This window comes from Homarus americanus, unplaced genomic scaffold, assembly GCF_018991925.1.
Source record: "Homarus americanus isolate GMGI-L3 unplaced genomic scaffold, GMGI_Hamer_2.0 scaffold2625, whole genome shotgun sequence".
In the NCBI taxonomy this organism is placed as follows: Eukaryota; Metazoa; Arthropoda; class Malacostraca; order Decapoda; family Nephropidae; genus Homarus; species Homarus americanus.
The window spans coordinates 34,271-53,005 of record NW_024712307.1 but is presented as its reverse complement, the minus strand read 5'-3'; the positions used below and the strand labels follow the sequence as shown (position 1 = coordinate 53,005).

Below are 18,735 nucleotides of genomic sequence, written 5' to 3'. Positions count from 1 at the left end.
AAACATTAAAAAATGAATACTTTATGCATTTGGCTACTTTGGGCTTGCTATGATGACGCAAGATATCTGCCCTGGCAACTGTACCGACACTCACAGCTGGTGGTGCATCGTTTCCATTGTTTACTGGTAGTTACTGGTAAATATTTTTCAACATAACGAAACTATTACTCGTTTAGAGGTCGACCCCCAATTTTTTGCCAAAAAATTTGGTCTTAAAAACTCGAACTACACACAGGTATATACGGTACATATTTTTGAGTCCCAATGTTAGTGATTGCGCTGTGTACTGACAAAATTTTTGTTTGTAATTCCCTTTAAAATGGCTGGCAAGCGTAAAAGTGAGTTCTCGAGGTGCTGAGAAGAAAAAGAGACACCCATTTTAGATTTACTATGTAATATTTTCACATTTTCTACTTCCGACCTGGTCGTCAGTCCCTAACCCCGTCGTAAGTCGAGGACTGACTGTATACTGGGCATGAATTCAGTCCCAAGCCACTTCATAAATATGGAATTTTAAAGTACAGGTGTCCCCCATATCACAGAAGCTCAGGTTGTGGAAATTCACCCATACAGAATTTGTAAATTATGACCACTAAATTCAGGATATGGCACATAAATTCAACCTTATGGAAATAGGGTAAATTAAAAAAAAAAAAAAAAATTTTTATATAGAACAAAATAAAATTTCTTTGACATTATAATTTATTTGGTGTGGATTTCTTGGTGTCTGCTCCCACCAAGCGTGGGTACACAGTGCATCCATGCCACCGGACTCAGTTTGTTTATATCTCCCAGCATGCATATATGATCTCTCGACCCCAGCTCCTGGATTTCACACTTATTCGAAACTGTCCAGTGTATTAACCTTATTCAAGATGAGTGGAAAGAGGCCACCAACTGCAAGTAAAAACAGTAGTGCTAAAAGAGCCAGTAAAGGAATTACGTTGGATAAAAAACGTGATGCTTTATGGAGTTTGATGTGGGAGAAAAACTTTGGCAGATTGCAATAATTAGGGCTTGCTACATCTCCAAAGACCTCCCACTGCACCAATCACCTCATGCAGCACTCATCATTGTTTGTGGCGAGTTAAATTCAAGTGTTTTGTGTATTATCATATTATATCATAATATAATCAACATATGTTTAAAAAACTATTATTTTCATTCATAAGTGTTCTTGTATTACTTCTTTTGCCAAAAAAGTTTCTTAAGAAGCACATCTCAAATGAGAAAATGGGGATCACATTACAGTCAACTTCTCAAGGACACATCCCTTCCATAACCCAGGGGATTATTGTGCTTAAATGTTGATATATCGAGTTTTCCTACAATATAGAGCTGTAGAGGAATATGACCTCGTTACACAAGTTACTTCCCTACTTCTTACACGTTATAAAGATTTTAAAAATTTTGCAAAACACTTGTTTAACACTGTTCTTCATCTAAAGAATATTTTTTTTTTTACAAAACACCATCCATTTCCGATTCAAGATGATCAACAGATAAATGTATTCAAGATGTGAATTGGTAATTACATCAAAATCTGCCAAGTAAGCTAACACTGGTAACCAAGGAACTAATTAACCATTTTTTTTTACATTAATATACAGTACACTAACTTCTGATTCTTAAAACTTACTCATGAATCAGAGACTGATTAAGGGGAAGTAAAGCAAGATATAGGTATAAACAAGCTTTAACTGTTGTTTCTGTCCATTCACTGGGTTGATGAGGTCTGCCTAAATTGTGTGTGCACAGGGACTCAGGTGGCACTTCTAGGTAAAGGTATTTAAGATACTTGACAGCAGCTTCTGTTACAATATCGCGAAGGCTTTCTTGATCACACAACTCGAGGAGAATCGGTGTCACCTGGTCCCGCACCTGTGAGAAAGATAGAAATTATTATCAGCATCTGCAAATAAGAAATGAACAAGTAATCCATTTGATGAGTTACTCTCCTCAGTAGCCACATCCATCTCATCATGACATGTTTAAGGGATGAGAAGTGATGAAGAATCTGACAAGTGCAGCAGAATTGAAGAAAGCTCACCACAACCACCTATAAGACATGTTAAAACAAATGATTAACAACAACAGTAAAAGGAGCTGAACATACCATCTCATCATACCACCAATAGACCACTATTCAAAAAACATATGAAAGTATGTTCAAGTGCTGGAGTGGCCTGTGAACCTCATAAAGAATGTATTGAACCAGATGATGCACAAGCTGTTAACAGGATGAGATCAAGCAGATTCAGATATTGAAGATGGGTCATCATTATTTACAAACATATGCTGAATCCATGCCAAACTGACTTCAAATGTAGGGGCGGATCCAGAAATATAATAAGGGGGGGGGGGGGTCCAAGAAGTTGCAGGTGAGAGAACATGGTGAGCACAGCGAGCCCACCCAACTGGGGAGTTTTACGGAGGCGTTGTAATCCCCCTATAATGATTTTAAATCTGACCAATATCATAGGCACTTGATATTAGGAGATATTCTGAGGGCAATAGTAACTACTTTTACTATTAAAAAAATATCTGAGTATAATACTGCATTCAAGAAAAAATATTTGAATTTTCTGTTGAAAAGGAGGGGCTCCAGGCCCCCAGAACCCCCCCCCCTGGATCTGCCACTGAAATGGCTGTTAAAATCAAAGGAAAACATGACCACATATTAACAAATATAATGTAAAGGTTTGCATATGTTTTATATGCTTAATTATCCTCAACATATATTTATGTTAAGTCATGTAACAATGCTACAGGGATCAATATTTTTGTGTAGTATACTGTAACTGCACCTATCAACTGCAACTTTGAAGACAGTATCTTTGTATGTTCCCAATGTTCTTCAAACCATCCCCCCTTTGACCCTTTTGCATGTGTCCACAGTTTCTCAATCATAATAAAAAAAAAGTTCATCCACATTATCTATTCCAAGCTCATCAATATTTTTTACCTTCTCACTTTCTTTAACCTCTTTCCCCCTGAACCTTCCATTCACTATTAATCTCACATTTGTAAAGTTAAGGGAAGACAATTTGTGTGCCACATCAAACATCATGTCCATCAACACATAGTCTAACAATCCCAGTCTTTGCCATGGATACTTATCAATTTCTTTTAAATTATGTACAGTAGACTGTCGACAACTCCCTATTTGCAACCCATGACCTCTAGTATTAGTAAATTTTCCAAGAGTAGAAATCCATCTTGGAGGTGAAACTGCTATCCTGTAACATGAAAACACCATAATCTACAAAATGCTATTTATTATAACAGCATACTGAGGGTAAATCACATTCACTTCCTACAAACCACCTTCAAATTTACTTAAAATCAGAAAATGTTAAATTTTGTTCATTATAAATTATCAGTTACACCCACAGACCATATTTGGTAGATTAAATTCCAAATTTTAACATTAAAAAATAAATAAAATTAAATTCGTGTGCTAACAACCACGCACGTAAGAAATGTTTATTCCCTTTACTTTTGACCATATGATAATTATTTCCTTAGATAGATAGATAGATAGATAGATAGATAGATAGATAGATAGATAGATAGATAGATAGATAGATAGATAGATATATATATATATATATATATATATATATATATATATATATATATATATATATATATACAGTCGACCCTCGTTAATTCGCACCCCTTTAATCCGGATTTCTGATAATTCGGACAAAATCTGAGCGAACTTTTTTTTTTTTTTTTTTTAAGATTTTAGGAATATTACCTATCTTGGTTTAAGCTAAAATGCTAGTCCACTGCTGGGATAACACCAGCGTCTTTGGTTAAATGTAACATCTCCACCACTAGTGTGGGGGGGATACAACTTTTAGCTTCAGACATGAAAAATATTTACCATTTACTGCCAGTAAACAATGGAAAGCGTAAAAATATGTACCAATTAGTAATGAAAAGTTGTGCAGTTCCTTCAGCAAATGAAGCTCACCAACTTACAATAGGCTAAATTACATGCTGTTTTCAGTAGTCTATGTTGAAGTTCTTAGCATAGGACTAACTTATCATATCTTGGTATCACAGTTCTCATTGATCTACAAAAATACCGGTAATAAAAACCTTTTTGATATTTCACACTTAATATAATACCGGTAATCTACTTCAACCTCTTATTATTTACAACGATGCATGGCCTACCACCAGCAGTTGAGTATCAGCTAGAGCGGTACCGCGTGTTTTTCAATCGTTTTCAGTTAAAAAACTGTTGTATTACAATAATATTCTATCCTAATTGACTTGAATAAATACTACGATACCATATTTCTGAATATTTTCATTAAAATCCATCCAAATCATTTTCCTTGTCATAGGTCTGCAGCACCAAACAGCTTCTCCCAGTCCTCTCCTTGAACAGGGCTAGAGATGCGTGTTTTTCAAATGGTTTTCAGTAAAAAACTGTTACATCACATGTATATTTTACCTAAACTGCGCCTGAATGAATATATTCTCGGAATAAATAGTAGTTTTGCTGAAACGTGATGTATTTCAATGTAAAATAGGATAAAATACATGGCGAAAACAAAAGACTTTACCTAAGCTTCGATGTTCTTGAGATGTTATTCGTTTTTTACTAGTTTTTCAGTTAAAATACTGTTATATTACAATAATTATTCTATTCATACTGTGCTTGATATAACACATTCGAGGAAATGTAATATTTTTGCTGATATTCGTGCGTATTACAGTGGAAAGTGGGATAAAATCGTGGCCCAACACAATGACTGAAATATAATGCAATATTAACCTAAATCGGTTAATTCGGACAATCGGCTAAGCGGACCTTCCCCCCTATTAACGAGGATTGACTGTATATATATACAGTGGGGTATGCTATAACGAACGGATCTACTCTACGAATATTCCTATAGCAAGCGGTTTTATCTATAAATTGAGAATGCTATAACGAACTAAACTCCTACTTGAACATTTAATTTTTTTTACTAATTTATTGTTTTTTATTACAAGTATTAATGATATTCTTTATTTCAGGGTTTAGATGCATATTTATGCACTTTTACAATTTTACAATTTTATATTATATTTTCAGTGTTAAGTGGTTGTATTTTGGGGCCTGGAGCGGATTAATCCTATAACGACGAATGCTATAACGAACAAGGTTCTAGAACCAATTAAATTAGTTATAGTATACCCACTGTAATATATATATATGTGTATATATATATATATATATATATATATATATATATATATATATATATATATATATATATACACCTAGACCCGACTTACATGACTTACGTGGACTTACGACCGCCTCAGATATAGATAGAAAAAAAAAAAAAAAAAATTTAAATGACACTCGCATTTTCTATACGAAACGTTTCCAGTTAATGTAGTCTCCATATAATTAGAAAGAAAATTATGGGGACTATGTGCATTCACTGACTATTAAAGGTTAAGTGCTCAGTCACACTATCCATTCCTTATTATTTATTACTTTCACTGTACTGTATCCATTCATCATTATTCATTACTTTTACTGTACTGTATTTCATTGTAGATTTTTTATTAAAAAAAAAAAAAAATATATGTCGGTCTTGACCTGGATTTGGGTCCCTAACCCGTCGTAAGTCAGGTCTGGAATGTAATATATATATATATATATATATATATATATATATATATATATATATATATATATATATATATATATATATATATATATATATATATATATATATATAACACACAGTAGTACCCGCTTAACTGCAGTCAATTGAACCCACGGGGTACTGCGTTAAGTGAAAGCCCGGCGTTAAGTGAACAACAGAACATATGGGATTAATTCCAATAGAGACTGGCGACCCCCTAAACTCCACTTTTGACGACACTAACTATGTAGTAGTAAAAATTTTATCTTAACTTTATGATGGTATGCACAATTAATAATTAAGAGAAATATCAATAATATTAGGTTTTAACACTTGCATTAGTAGAAAAGATGGCTGGACTGCAGGGATGGGGGTTGGTTCGAGCAGAGGGCAGATTATTGGCCCTCATCTGTATCCTGTATCAATTGTATCACTATCCTACAGGCTTTGTGCAAACCCTCAAAGGCCATATAAGTCCATATCCTCACTATAATTATCACTATCACTTGACTTGCCGGCTGTGGTGGGTGGCGGGTGAAGAACTCGGTAATGTTTTGATGACTGGGCGACCTTAGCATCGTGCCCGCGCCGCTCCCGTATATGATGAAAAATTCCGTTATGAAAGTTCAGTTTGGCGAGGCGTCAGATATGATAAAACGCTAAGTAAGTGAAACCGCGTTAGAGGCAATACTGTGGTATATATATATATATATATATATATATATATATATATATATATATATATATATATATATATATATATATATATATATATATATATATATATATATATATATATATATATATATATATATATTATATATATATATATATATATTAATAATTATATATATATTATAATATTATATTTATTTTTTATATATATATATATATATATATATATATATATATATATATATATATATATATACAGTGGGTATGCTATAACAAGGATCCTACTAATTATTCCTATAATTAACGGGTTTACCTATAAAATTGAGAATGCTATAATTAACTTAAACTCCTACAATCTAAAACATTATTTAAAAATTTTTTTTAATAATTTATTGTTTTTATTACAAGTATTAATGATATTCTTATTTCTGGGATTTAGATGATATTTATGCACTTTTACAATTTTATATTATATTTTTCAGTGTTAAGTGGTTGTATTTGGGGGCCTGGACGATTAATCCTATGATCCAGTAATGCTATAACGAACAAGGTTCTAGAACCAATAGATTCGTTATAGACACCCCACTGTGTGTATATATATATATATATATATATATATATATATATATATATATATATATATATATATATTATATATATATATATATATATATATATATATATATAATATATATATATATATATATATATATATATATATATATATATATATATATATATATATATATATACAGTATTACCCCGCTTAACGCTGCTACTTAACGTTGCAGATATACGTGCCTGCCAAAGCTGAACTTTCACTTAACGGCATTTTTCATCATATACGCAGTGAGTGTCTGGCTCGAGAGCTATTTTAGATTCAGACCACCCCCACACCGCCACCCTGCCTGACTGCCTGTTTTAGCTCATAAAATTCATACAAATTACCAGCCAGAATATAATTTACATTGCTGGAATTCTTATAATTTGGTGATCATTTTGAATATAAACAACATATATTTTGCATTAAACATACAATTTTTAGATAAATATTGTTCTCTAGGTAATTATGTTATCTTTGTCCAAAATATATGACATTTATATTCAAAATATTCCTGGTCTTACAAGGAATCCAGCAATGTCAATTATATTATCCTAACTTAATCTGAGGTATTATTTAATACTAAATGTTAAAAACTCTTGAATGGAGGATTGGTGGGGTGGGGAGGGTTGGGACTGACCACGCGTTGGAAGAGGGGGAAGGCAAGGTGGGGTACTTTATTGACAGATAGTGTCGAAGAATATTTTTTTTTTTTATTAACTGAAGATATTTGTTTTAGCTCATAAAATTCATACAAATTATCCGCCAGAATATAATTTACATTGCTAATCTTACACTTGTTGATCATTTTGAATAAACAACATATTTTTGCATTAAACATACAGTTTTTAGATAAAAATTGTTCTCTAGGTAATTATGTTATCTTTTGTCCAAAATATATGACATTTATATTCAAAATATTCCTGGTCTTACAAGGAATCCAGCAATGTCAATTATATTATCCTAACTTTAGTTTGGAGGAATTATTTATTACTATACCTGGTTTTCCCCCAAAAATTTCTCAGAGGAAGAGCCAGTGAGTGTAGTGTGAGAAGAGGGAGGGAGTTGAGTCCATTATTTGAATGGACATTAACTTATGACTGTATTTCATTTCTCTTAAGTATTAATTGTGTGCATGTACCATCATAAATTAAGATGTTATTTTTACTACAACATAGTTATTTATCGCCAAAAGTGGAGTTTGGGGTCGGGCTGGGTTCTATTGGAATTAACTCCATATGTTCTGTTATTCACTTAATATGTTTCACTTACCGGGACCCTCTGGGTTCAATTGACCGCTGCTATAAGGTAATAAACTGTATATATATATATATATATATATATATATATATATATATATATATATATATATATATATATATATATATATATATATATATATATATATATATATATATATATATATATATATATATATATATATATATATATATACCTGTATATGTATATATACAGTGGTCCCTAGGTTAACAAACACAATTCGTTCTAGAAGGTTGTTCGTTAACCGAAAATTAAGTTAACCGAAACCATTGCAGTAAAATACCCTTACTTTGAAGTGTGTATGTAGAAGGCTCCTGGATGATGTGAATTTGAAGTGGGAGGTGGAGGAGGAGGAAAACGGAGAAGAGAAGGAAGTGGGGGTGGAGGAGAAGCATTTTACTGCTTCTTGGAAGGTGAGTGAACCTTCCATGTAAATGTCAGGAGCCTCTGGACTTACAGATTCTCCACCAGGAACATCCTCTCTCCTTCTTGAAGTTGAAGGCTGAGGGCTAGCATTTTTTTCCCCAGTGCCTTTTAGTGAAGAAACTGTCAATTTTTCTTTGTGGGGCATTTCTCCTCCTCGTCATCAACTGATGTTTAAAGAAGGAGACCACTGTGTCCTCAACATTACACAAAGCTAGTTCTGATTTCTCCACATCTGGGTGCCTTGAAGCCAGTTTCCTGAACTTCTCCCAGTGGTGAACAACATCTTTTAAGTCTGAAGTAGACATATGGTCATCACTTTCTTTTTCCTCCTCACCACTGTCAGCCTCTAACATCTCATCCAGTTGCTGCAAATCATCAGGAGTAAGTTCCTGTTCATGAGACATCACAAGCTCTTCCACATCATCCTCCTCTACTTCGAGGCCCAATGACTGACCAAAGGACACAATCTCCTGGTCCAACTCTGCTTCTTCCTCAAATCCCTCAAAATCATGGACTACTGATGGCCACAGTGCTTTCCATGCAGAATTGAGGGATCTAATGGAGACTTCTCACCATGATGACACAATCAATTTTACAGCCTCCAGGATGTTGTATTGTGTCTTCCAGAACTGTGACAGTGTTAGATCAGGATGAGTGGTAGTTGCCTGATAACACCTCCTGAACATTTCCTTCATGTACAACTTCTTGAAGTTGCTGATCACATTCTGATTCATTGGCTGTATAATTGATGTAGTGTTTGGAGGCAAAAACAACACTTTGACAAAGTCAAATTGAGCCTCCAAAGTTCTGGCAAGTTCAGGGTCATGACCAGAGGCATTATCCATAAGGAGAAGAGCCTTTAAAGGGAGTTTATTGGTGGTTAGGTAGCTCTTCACAGAAGGGCAAAACACCTCAACAGCCCATTCATTAAAGAGCTGTCTTGTCACTCATGCCTTACGGTTGGACTTCCAATAAACTCCAAGCTGCTGTCCTCTTACCACTTTTTGTTGCTTGAACACCCTGGGGTTCTCAGAGTGGTAGACAAGCATAGGCTTCAGTCGGAAATCCCCTGAAGCATTGGCACCAAGCAATAGAGTGAGACGGTCTTTCATGGGTTTATGCCCAGGTAAAGAGGCTTCATCTCTGGTGATGAATGTCCTTTTGGGCATCTTTTTCCAGAACAGCCCAGTTTCGTCCACATTGAACACTTGCTGTGGAAGATAATTTTCTTCATCCACCAGTTCCTTAAACTCCACTACAAACTTTGCTGCTCCTTCTTTATCTGCACTGGCAGCCTCACCATGCCTAACAACACTAAAAATGTCACTTATTTTCTTAAATTTTTGAAACCAGCCTTTGCTTGCCTGAAAATCTTCTTACTCTGTGCCAGAAAAACCAGATTAATCTTCCTTTAAATGTTTGTAAATCTCCCTGGCTCTTTCACAAATAAATTCAGTAGAAACTGAATCACCTTTCATTTGTCTTTCCCTGATCTAAATGTAAAGTAACCTCTCTGTTCCTGCTATCAATGATCTACCTTTAAACACTGGTAGATTTGTCTCTCACTTTCACTTCTTTGAACTTGTCTTTCTGTGCAAGAATTGTCGACACAGTTGATGCCGACATGCCATAGTCTTTACTAAACACATTTGTTCTAATGCCCTGTTCATGTTTCTTTATTATTTCCTGTTTTACCTGGATTGAAATAACTTTTCTCGATTTCTTTGGAGCCATGCTGGATTAAATTTCAACACTGAAATTTTAAGTTTTATGGCTGTAAATAAAGAATATTTTCTTTAAATCAACACTGCACTGCGCTATATATTATCAATATGTAAAATATATTACAAAATGACCAATAATTTGACTGTAAAAATGGAAAAAAGAGTATGTTCAAGAGAGTCTCAAACAAGATGTTCCCTCCACTGAACAGATACACAAACTGACGCCAACCTTGGTGTGTTGAGTGGCTGTTTGGTGCGCTAAAAACTAGTTCCCTGTACTTCAATTATGTTCAATAATTAATTGTTAAAATTACTAAAAATTTTAATATAAAACTTTTAAAATTATTGAAAAGTACAACCTTCTTGATATTTACTCAAATGGTAACGAATTTAAGCCCTAGAACCGATTACTGTACTGTATTGGCGGACTAATACTACAGCTAGTGAGCCAACATACAGGCAGTTAAAACATCAAATAATTACTTAATTACTTAATTTTTTTTTACGGGAATTAACCCACCCGGGCACAGGTCAAACGCCCCACAACGGAGCTTGGGGGGCGAAAAAAAAAGAGCGGAAAGAAATTTTAAATATAGAAAAAAAAGGGTTATACAGTGGGGTATGCTATAACGAACGTAATTGGTTCCAGAACCTCGTTCGTTATAGCATTCGTTCGTTATAGGATTAATCCGTTCCAGGCCCCCAAATACAACCACTTAACACTGAAAAAATTCTGTGGAAAATGTAAAAAATACGGTACTTTATCTTACCTTAGTGTTATTCAGCATGCAGGTACCCCTAAACACTGGCACATCACTATCACTTCCACTGGGAGTCTTGGCTTTAAGGTCCTCAAACAATTGTTTAGCCTTCTCACAAATTATAGCTTCACTAATGTTACCACCTGCCATTTCTTTCTCCTTTATCCACACTAAGAGTAAATTTTCCATCTCTTCAATCACATTACACTTTGCTTTGCTAAGTCTAAAGATTCCCTTAGCCACTTGCACAGTTTTTAACTCCTCTTTATTCTTCAAAATCGTACATATAGTCGATTTAGCCATCCCATATTCATCACTAAGTTTCGCAATGCTTCTTCCATTCTCACGTTTCTTTATAATTTCTTTCTTAGTTTCAAGGGTTATTAGCTTTCTCACTCGCTTTGGACGACTCATTGTTACAATTGTATACTTGTATAACAAAATAGTTATACAAATAACGCGAATTTCCACATCAAAAGACGAAATTTCAACAATAACAGTGGTGCACTGGCTACACAATGAGACAAAGATGGCGCCTGACGCTCTTGTTGTGGGTCGCGGTACAACAATATTCATGCGCCAGGCGAAATAGTCCCGTATTCATCCGCGTTCGTTGTAGGAGTCGCGTTCGTTATAGCATTCTCAATTTTATAGGTAAAACCGTTCGTTATAGGAATATTCGTAGTAGGATCCGTTCGTTATAGCATACCCCACTGTACTGTATTAATCTACACCACGAAGATGCTGGAAAACCAGCTTTTTAAAGTGAGACAGATTGTAAGAGCATGGAAACACAGAAGAAGGCAGAGCATTCCGCAGTTTGGCTGTGTGAGGAAAGAAGGAGGTACTATAACGGGTTATTCTCGTGTGACGGACATCCACAGAGAAACGGTGGGCACCGCGGGCAAGACGTGTGTTACGAACCCACGGCCTTGCTGGCAGTACACAGGATACCAAATCCACCGAACATTGCCCGTTAAAGTACCTGTAAAAGAGAGAGAGTGAAGCAACATTGCGGCGAAGAGAAAGGGAAGAGAGATTGTCGACTAAAGGAGGAGAGTTAATAAGACAAAATGACTTTGATTCCACCCTATCTAATAGTTGGACAGAAGAGCCACCCCAGATATGAGAGCAGTACTCCAGGTTAGGACGAATGAATCCCTTATATACTTGGAGCAACTGCAAAGGAGTGAAGTAGCTGCGGCATCTGTACAGCATTCCCAACTTTCGGGAGGCAGCTTTAGTTATACTAAAGATGTGTGATTTCCAGGACATATTGGAGGAAATGGTGAGCCCTAACATATTTATTTCAGAATTTGGGAGGATGATAGCGTCCTGAAATGTAATTGGTGGGAGATCGTCTAATTTACAAAGTGTAATTGGTAAATATTGAGTTTTATTACTATTGAACTTAACCAAGTTTGTACCTCCCCATTCAGAGATGCTGCACAGATCCGCGTTGATAGAAGTAATGATGTCAGTTCTAGAAACAGACCTAGTTTGAGAGTTAGGAGGAAGGGGAAAATGTGAGGAAGAGTGAAGAGTAGAATCATCAGCGTAAGAATGGATAGAATTAGTTGTAGTGTGAAGTAAATCATTGATAAAAAGAAGGAAGAGAGTTGGTGAAAGAACAGAACCCTGTGGGACGCCACTACTGGTAGAGAAAGAGCGAGAAATCGATCCCTCGACAACAACTGCCATGGATCGGTTCTCAAGGAAGCTAGAGATGAGAAAACAAAGTGGGGGAGAGAAACCAAAAGAGGGAAGTTTAGATAGCAAAGACTTGTGCCATACCCTAAGAGAGGATGACCAAAGATGGATGCAATAGGAAAGAAGATACTTAGTAGGTCTCGCCTGGCAAAAGCCATACTGGTGATCCGACAAAAGAGAAAGGCGTTCAAGGTGATGGGATGAAGTTAGGGCAATGGGGCGATAGTTAGAGGGATTAGAATGGTCACCCTTCTTCGGTATGGGCTGAACCAAGGCATGCTTCCAAGAAGAAGGAAAAGTTTGGGTTTTGAGGCAAAGGCGAAAGAGGCGAGCAAGCACAGGGGCCAGGGCTTCAGCACACTCCCTCAGAACACGAGGGGGGTATTCCGTCCGGTCCATGCGCCTTACTCACATCCAACCTGGATAACACACCGGCAACCCTGCGAGTGGAGATTATAGGAAAGTGCATAGGTTCAGTAGGAGGTGCAGGGGTAGGAGGGGTAGAGTGGGAATCGTCTAAGGTGGAATTAGAGGAGAATAAGGTGCCAAAGAGGTTGGCTTTCTCAGGGGGAGAGTTGGCTATAGAGTTATTGGGACGGAAGAGGGGAGGAAAAGAAGGAGTGCAGAAGTTGTTACAGATGTTTTTAGCTAAGGACCAGAAGGATTTACTAGAGGAAGAATTAGTCAGGACAGCAGTCTTTCTTTTAATAAAATTCCGCTTGGCCCTACGAAGAATAGCCTTACAACGATTCCTAGAAGTAATGAAAGAGGTGTAGGTAATAGGAGAAGGAGATAGTTTCATAGCTCGATATGCCCTATCTCTCACCCTGCAAGCAAGAGAGCAGGAGCGATCAAACCATGATTGTAATGTGAAAGTTTTGGTAGAAGATGGGATAAATGCACTCATACCGCCCTGTATAACCCCAGCAATGCTGTCAGCACATACTGAGGCATCCCGAGTGGAAAAGCAACATTCATCCCAAGGAAAGTCGGTGAAGAATTCTCGCAAGGATTGCCAGCTTGCCCTCCGATAGTGCCATAGTTGACGTTTAGAGGGGGGTGGGGGAGGTGGTCGTGCCCAGTTTGATTTAATAGAAATAAGGTTGTGATCAGAAGACCTTAAGGGGGCAAAAATTGAGTATGAATAGTGTGAGGGGTTAGAGGTAAAACAAAGATCAAGAATGTTAGCAAGTTGATCGTGTCGATCAGGAACGCGTGTAGGGTGTTTGATTATTTGTTCCAAATCATTAAGTAAGGAAAAAGAGTGCCTCAGCTCCACCTGGGTCATCCCTTGCAGAGCCAAGCCACTCTCTGTGATGTACATTGAAATCCCGTAGGTAGAGGATCTCGGTGTTGGGGTGTGTGCATAGCAACGACTCATGGCAAGAAGTGAGATAGTCAAAGAGTTCCAAATAGTTGGTAGAGTTGGGAGAACAGTATAGGAAACAATGAAAAATAGTCACAGTAGGTAGAGATATTTTGAGAAAGGGGAGATTCAAGATCCGTGAGTCGGGCTATAGGTGTACGTGTATTGCAGTAGGTGCATACACCTCCCTTAGAACGGAAGTAGGTATAAAGGTTGTAGTTAGAGACTTGAAAAGGTTTGGGTGAAGCTGCTTTGGTCAGTTGAAGTTCGGAGAGTAGTAAGAGGTCGGGGGAAGAGGTTAATAGATGGTGTTCCACAGAAGAAAAATTTGATCTCAGCCCGTGACTGTTGGAAAAATGAAGTGCGAAAAAAGCCGATCCTCCAGCAACTGCGGTGGTGTCAGTTGAGGCCCCAGTAGCTTGATGATGATCAGGTCGGCCCTGGGGTCCACAACCTTCCCGACCAGTGGGACCCATCCGAGAAGGCCCCGCTTCAGTAATATAAGGAGGACACATCGCCACCTGGTATTTAATTCATATATCTACCCAAAATTACAACTTGGAAAAAAAAAGTAACAATAATGCAGTACACAGCTTGACCCATTAAGGGGAGGATGAGATCCCCAATGCAGCATCCTCCTCCTGCTCAACCTCTGCTTCTCCCACACTCTACATACTTATTCCCACAGATATAAGAAATTGTTTATTCTCTTTACAGAGACTGCCCAAAACCTTTATACCCTTTTTTTTTCTAGTGGTATGCAAAAACTTATGAAAATCGGAATATAATAAATGAAAAATTTGCATAATTTCAAATTTAATATTTGGTGATCCCACCCTTAGCGTTAATGACCAGCTAGAGGCATTTGGGCATTGATGCTGACAGATGCTTGAAATAGTCTGCATCCATGTCGTGGAACCACATTTTTTCAAGGAGTTGATGAGGTGGGGCACCGATGCTTTCTTTTCATGTAAGACCAAAAATTTTCAATTGGATTTAAGTCAGGTGAGATGCCTGGCCATCCCAAAACATATACATGATTTTATCGAAGAAAATTAATCACTTTTTTGGCCTTGTGGCTTGGAGTAGAATCATGCATTAAAAAAGGAGCACCTGTGGATGTCCTAAAATGTGAGTATATGGTCCCTTAACACCTCAATATACCTTTCACCATTCATTGTCACATTCTTTGGAAGAAAGTACAGTCCTCCATGACCACATTCACCACTGAAGCAACCCCATAACTTGTACTTATAATTTACTTACAGATTCATGATCATGTGTTGCAAGCAGAGAGAGAGTTTTAAGAGCTGGTTTAGCTGACAGTGGTCGCCACTGGGCTGTGTCTCTTAATATATTGGCAATGACAAGTATAGATTCTGCACCTTGACTTCCCACTCGCACAAGAGAGGTGATCAAGTCCTCCGGGACATGTGGGCATTCCAAGAACAATCGGGATAAAAACCTGAAAAGAATGAACCAAATGTAATTATATCATAATATATAGTACTTAGCAAGTAGTCACTAAAGGTAGATATGATGACATAATACGGTACTAAGGAATGGTTATGTAATATCACGTAAAAAAAAAAAAATCCTATACCCAAAGCAGTGTTTAGTAGGGTATCCTGTATATCCTCTCACATACATCAACCATAAGACCTCCACATTAAAGTGTTAAAAGTTATAACACTGAAAGAGATACAATTACTTCCATTGAGGAGAAAACAAGTCATCTTTAACATGATAACTGCGACATACATTCTTGAATGATAAGTAGAGTGCAACATACAGTAAGTCCGCGTTTAATTTTGTTTCGATACTACGTCGCTCAACTTTTGAGACCAAAAATTCGTTTAACATCCCGGTGATCCAATACTACGTCATTTTGCGTCGTCACGGACTACTTTCTACGTCACATCACCCTCTCTCGTCTGGCCGTGCTACGCTCTCTAGGCTCGGCGCAGTCTCAGTGACTCACCACCCTCGTACTCTCCCACCCTCCTCCACTCCCGCCATCCGCCTCACTACCCACCACACACTCGCTCCACCACCTCCGCCCATCGGTGAGTACCAATACAAACTTAGTAGTTGTATATGTATGCATTGTTTCTATAGAAATGGCAAAGATTTTCTGTACATATATGTAATGTATTTTATGGGGCTAAAGGAGGCTCAGGAACATAACTCCCGTACTTTATCTATTTTGTATGGGGAAAATTGATCTGCTTAACGTTGTTTCGTATAACGTCGTGCTTTTAGGAATGTAACCCCGACATTAAGCGAGGACTTAATGTACATTCTGGAATTCAGAGAGTTTTGAATGCAGCACGCAATTTTTTATATCTCAAGTGTTGGGGTGAGCATATTTTTTATCCTACTCACAGCTGCCTCACCGTGTTTCCAATACTAGCAGCCTTAACTTTATTTCCTTTTAATCTTTTAAGTCAATTCCCATCATTATCAGTGAACAGTTCTTCTATATACTCTGTGAGTACTTTTCTCTACTGGTTCTACTTTGAATATGATCTTATTTTTTCTTCTATTGACAGTCCCACTGCATTTGTGTCCTTTCAGGTTTGTTTCTTTTGTCTTTGTCCATTTCCCTGTTGTTATGTTGCCTATCTTCATCTATCTCTTTTAATGTTATATATACAGTGGTCCCTCGATTAACGAACACAATTCGTTCCAGAGTCGTTCGTTAACCGAAAATTTCGCTAACTGAATCTATTATTTCAATGGGATATTGGGTAATTGGTTCCAACTCACAGAAAAAGTATACATACAAAGTACTGTATACCGGTAATAGAATTAACAAAACATTAAATATAAACTAAATACAAAAGCGTTATAGTACCTCCTTCTTTCCTCACACAGCCAAACTGTGGAATGCTCTGCCTTCTTCTGTGTTTCCATACTTATACAATCTGTCTCACTTTAAAAACCTGGTTTTCCGGCATCTTCGTGGTGTAGATTAACACAATACAGGTACAGTGACCCCTCCGTTAACGAACTCAATCCGTTCCAGAAGGTCGTTCGTTAACCGAAACCATTGTTTCAATGGGTTTTTGGGTAATTGGTTCCAACTCACCGAAAATTTCCTGAATTCAACAAAAATGGTAGAAAAGTTCACTTACTTTGAGGTGTGTATGTAGAAGGCTCCTGTATGATGATAATGATGATGGGATTTAGAATGGGGGTGGAGGGGAAGGAAGAAGAGAAGGCATTGGGGTGGAAGAGAAGTCACCCCATGGCGCCATTTCACCCATAAAATTTTAGCTCTCTTGGTGTAATTCAAGATTATTTTCTTTAAATCACTGCATTATATATTGTCAATATGTAAAATATATTTCAAAATGACCAATAATTTGCTTGGAAACACAGAAAAAAAGCATTTAGTTGAAGAATGCTCCAGTGAAAACAGAGAGAGCCTTGCTGTGTTCTGCATTAAACTAGTCACTTTTTCTAAAATGACTAAAATTGAATATTAAACTTTTAAAATTATTGAATAGTATAAACTTCTTGATATTTACTAAAATAGTAAGGAATTTAAGCCCTAGAACCGACTAATGTATTGGCGGACTGATACTAAAGCTGGTTGCCCGGTCAGTGCAAGCGAAAACATGTTGAGGTCGGTTCGTAAGAACTTCGTTAACCGAATTTTTTTCGTTAACCGAATTGAAGATCCTTATGGAAGGCAGTTCGTTAATCGAAATCACGTTAACCGAGGTGTTCGTTAAACGAGGGGTCACTGTATAACGTTTTTGTTCTCCATTTTCAATTTCTTTGTTCTTCCCCCCCCAGGCCCTGTTGTGGGTTGTTTGACCTGTGCCCGGGAGCTAATTCCTGTAAAAAAAAAAAAACGGGAAAATCATTGTATTAAAAATAAATGTGATTTCCACCCTCATAATCAAATTTTTTTGTCATATCAACTTTATTATAAATACGTAATTACCTTTGTTTAAAACCAGAACCACAACCTCAAAAAAATTATAAATAAAGAAATGGATGACATACAGTATTATAATAATCATAAAATAAGGGTCTTCATCTATTACTTTCAAGCATGTAAACCTAAGATAATACAGTGAACAAACTTACATCCATCCATCCCTTCCTTCTTTCATGATTTTCCCCACTTTACTCAATCCCCTCCCTCTCTGTTGAACTATTTGCATTGCATACCACCCCCCCCCCAACAGAAAGGACCTGGCCAGGAGCAGGGACTAGGTGGAATGGATGATTACTTTTGACTGTGATTACTAATATAATAAATTCTCTATTTGGACCTGTATTCCTGAATAAGGTGATAGGCAAGCTAATGTAAATCAAAGAAACAGCTCAGCCCATATGGCAGGAAATGAGTAGGGTAGCAAAATATATCAACCTATGCATTATGGGGGATTTCAACTTCAGAAATATTGACTGGGACAACATTATAGGTGACTATGAATCTGAAGACTTCCTAGACGCAGTACAGGACAATTTTTTAAAATAACTAATTACAGAACCTACTAGAGGTGACAAT

General features: G+C 36.8%; 1 protein-coding gene across 1 annotated transcript in view; it reads right to left on the bottom strand.

The window, feature by feature from the left end:
* Window positions 1-1,547: 1,547 nt before the first annotated feature.
* The window catches only part of LOC121859951 (symplekin-like), a 31,868-nt gene continuing 14,680 nt past the window's right edge, over window positions 1,548-18,735 (bottom strand). The window contains exons 3-4 of the mRNA XM_042356908.1: window positions 15,474-15,672; window positions 1,548-1,881 (exon numbers count right to left, since the gene is read on the bottom strand). Coding sequence (XP_042212842.1) covers window positions 1,636-1,881; window positions 15,474-15,672 — 445 coding nt within the window. The 3' untranslated portion in view covers window positions 1,548-1,635. The remainder of the gene's footprint in view (window positions 1,882-15,473; window positions 15,673-18,735) is intronic.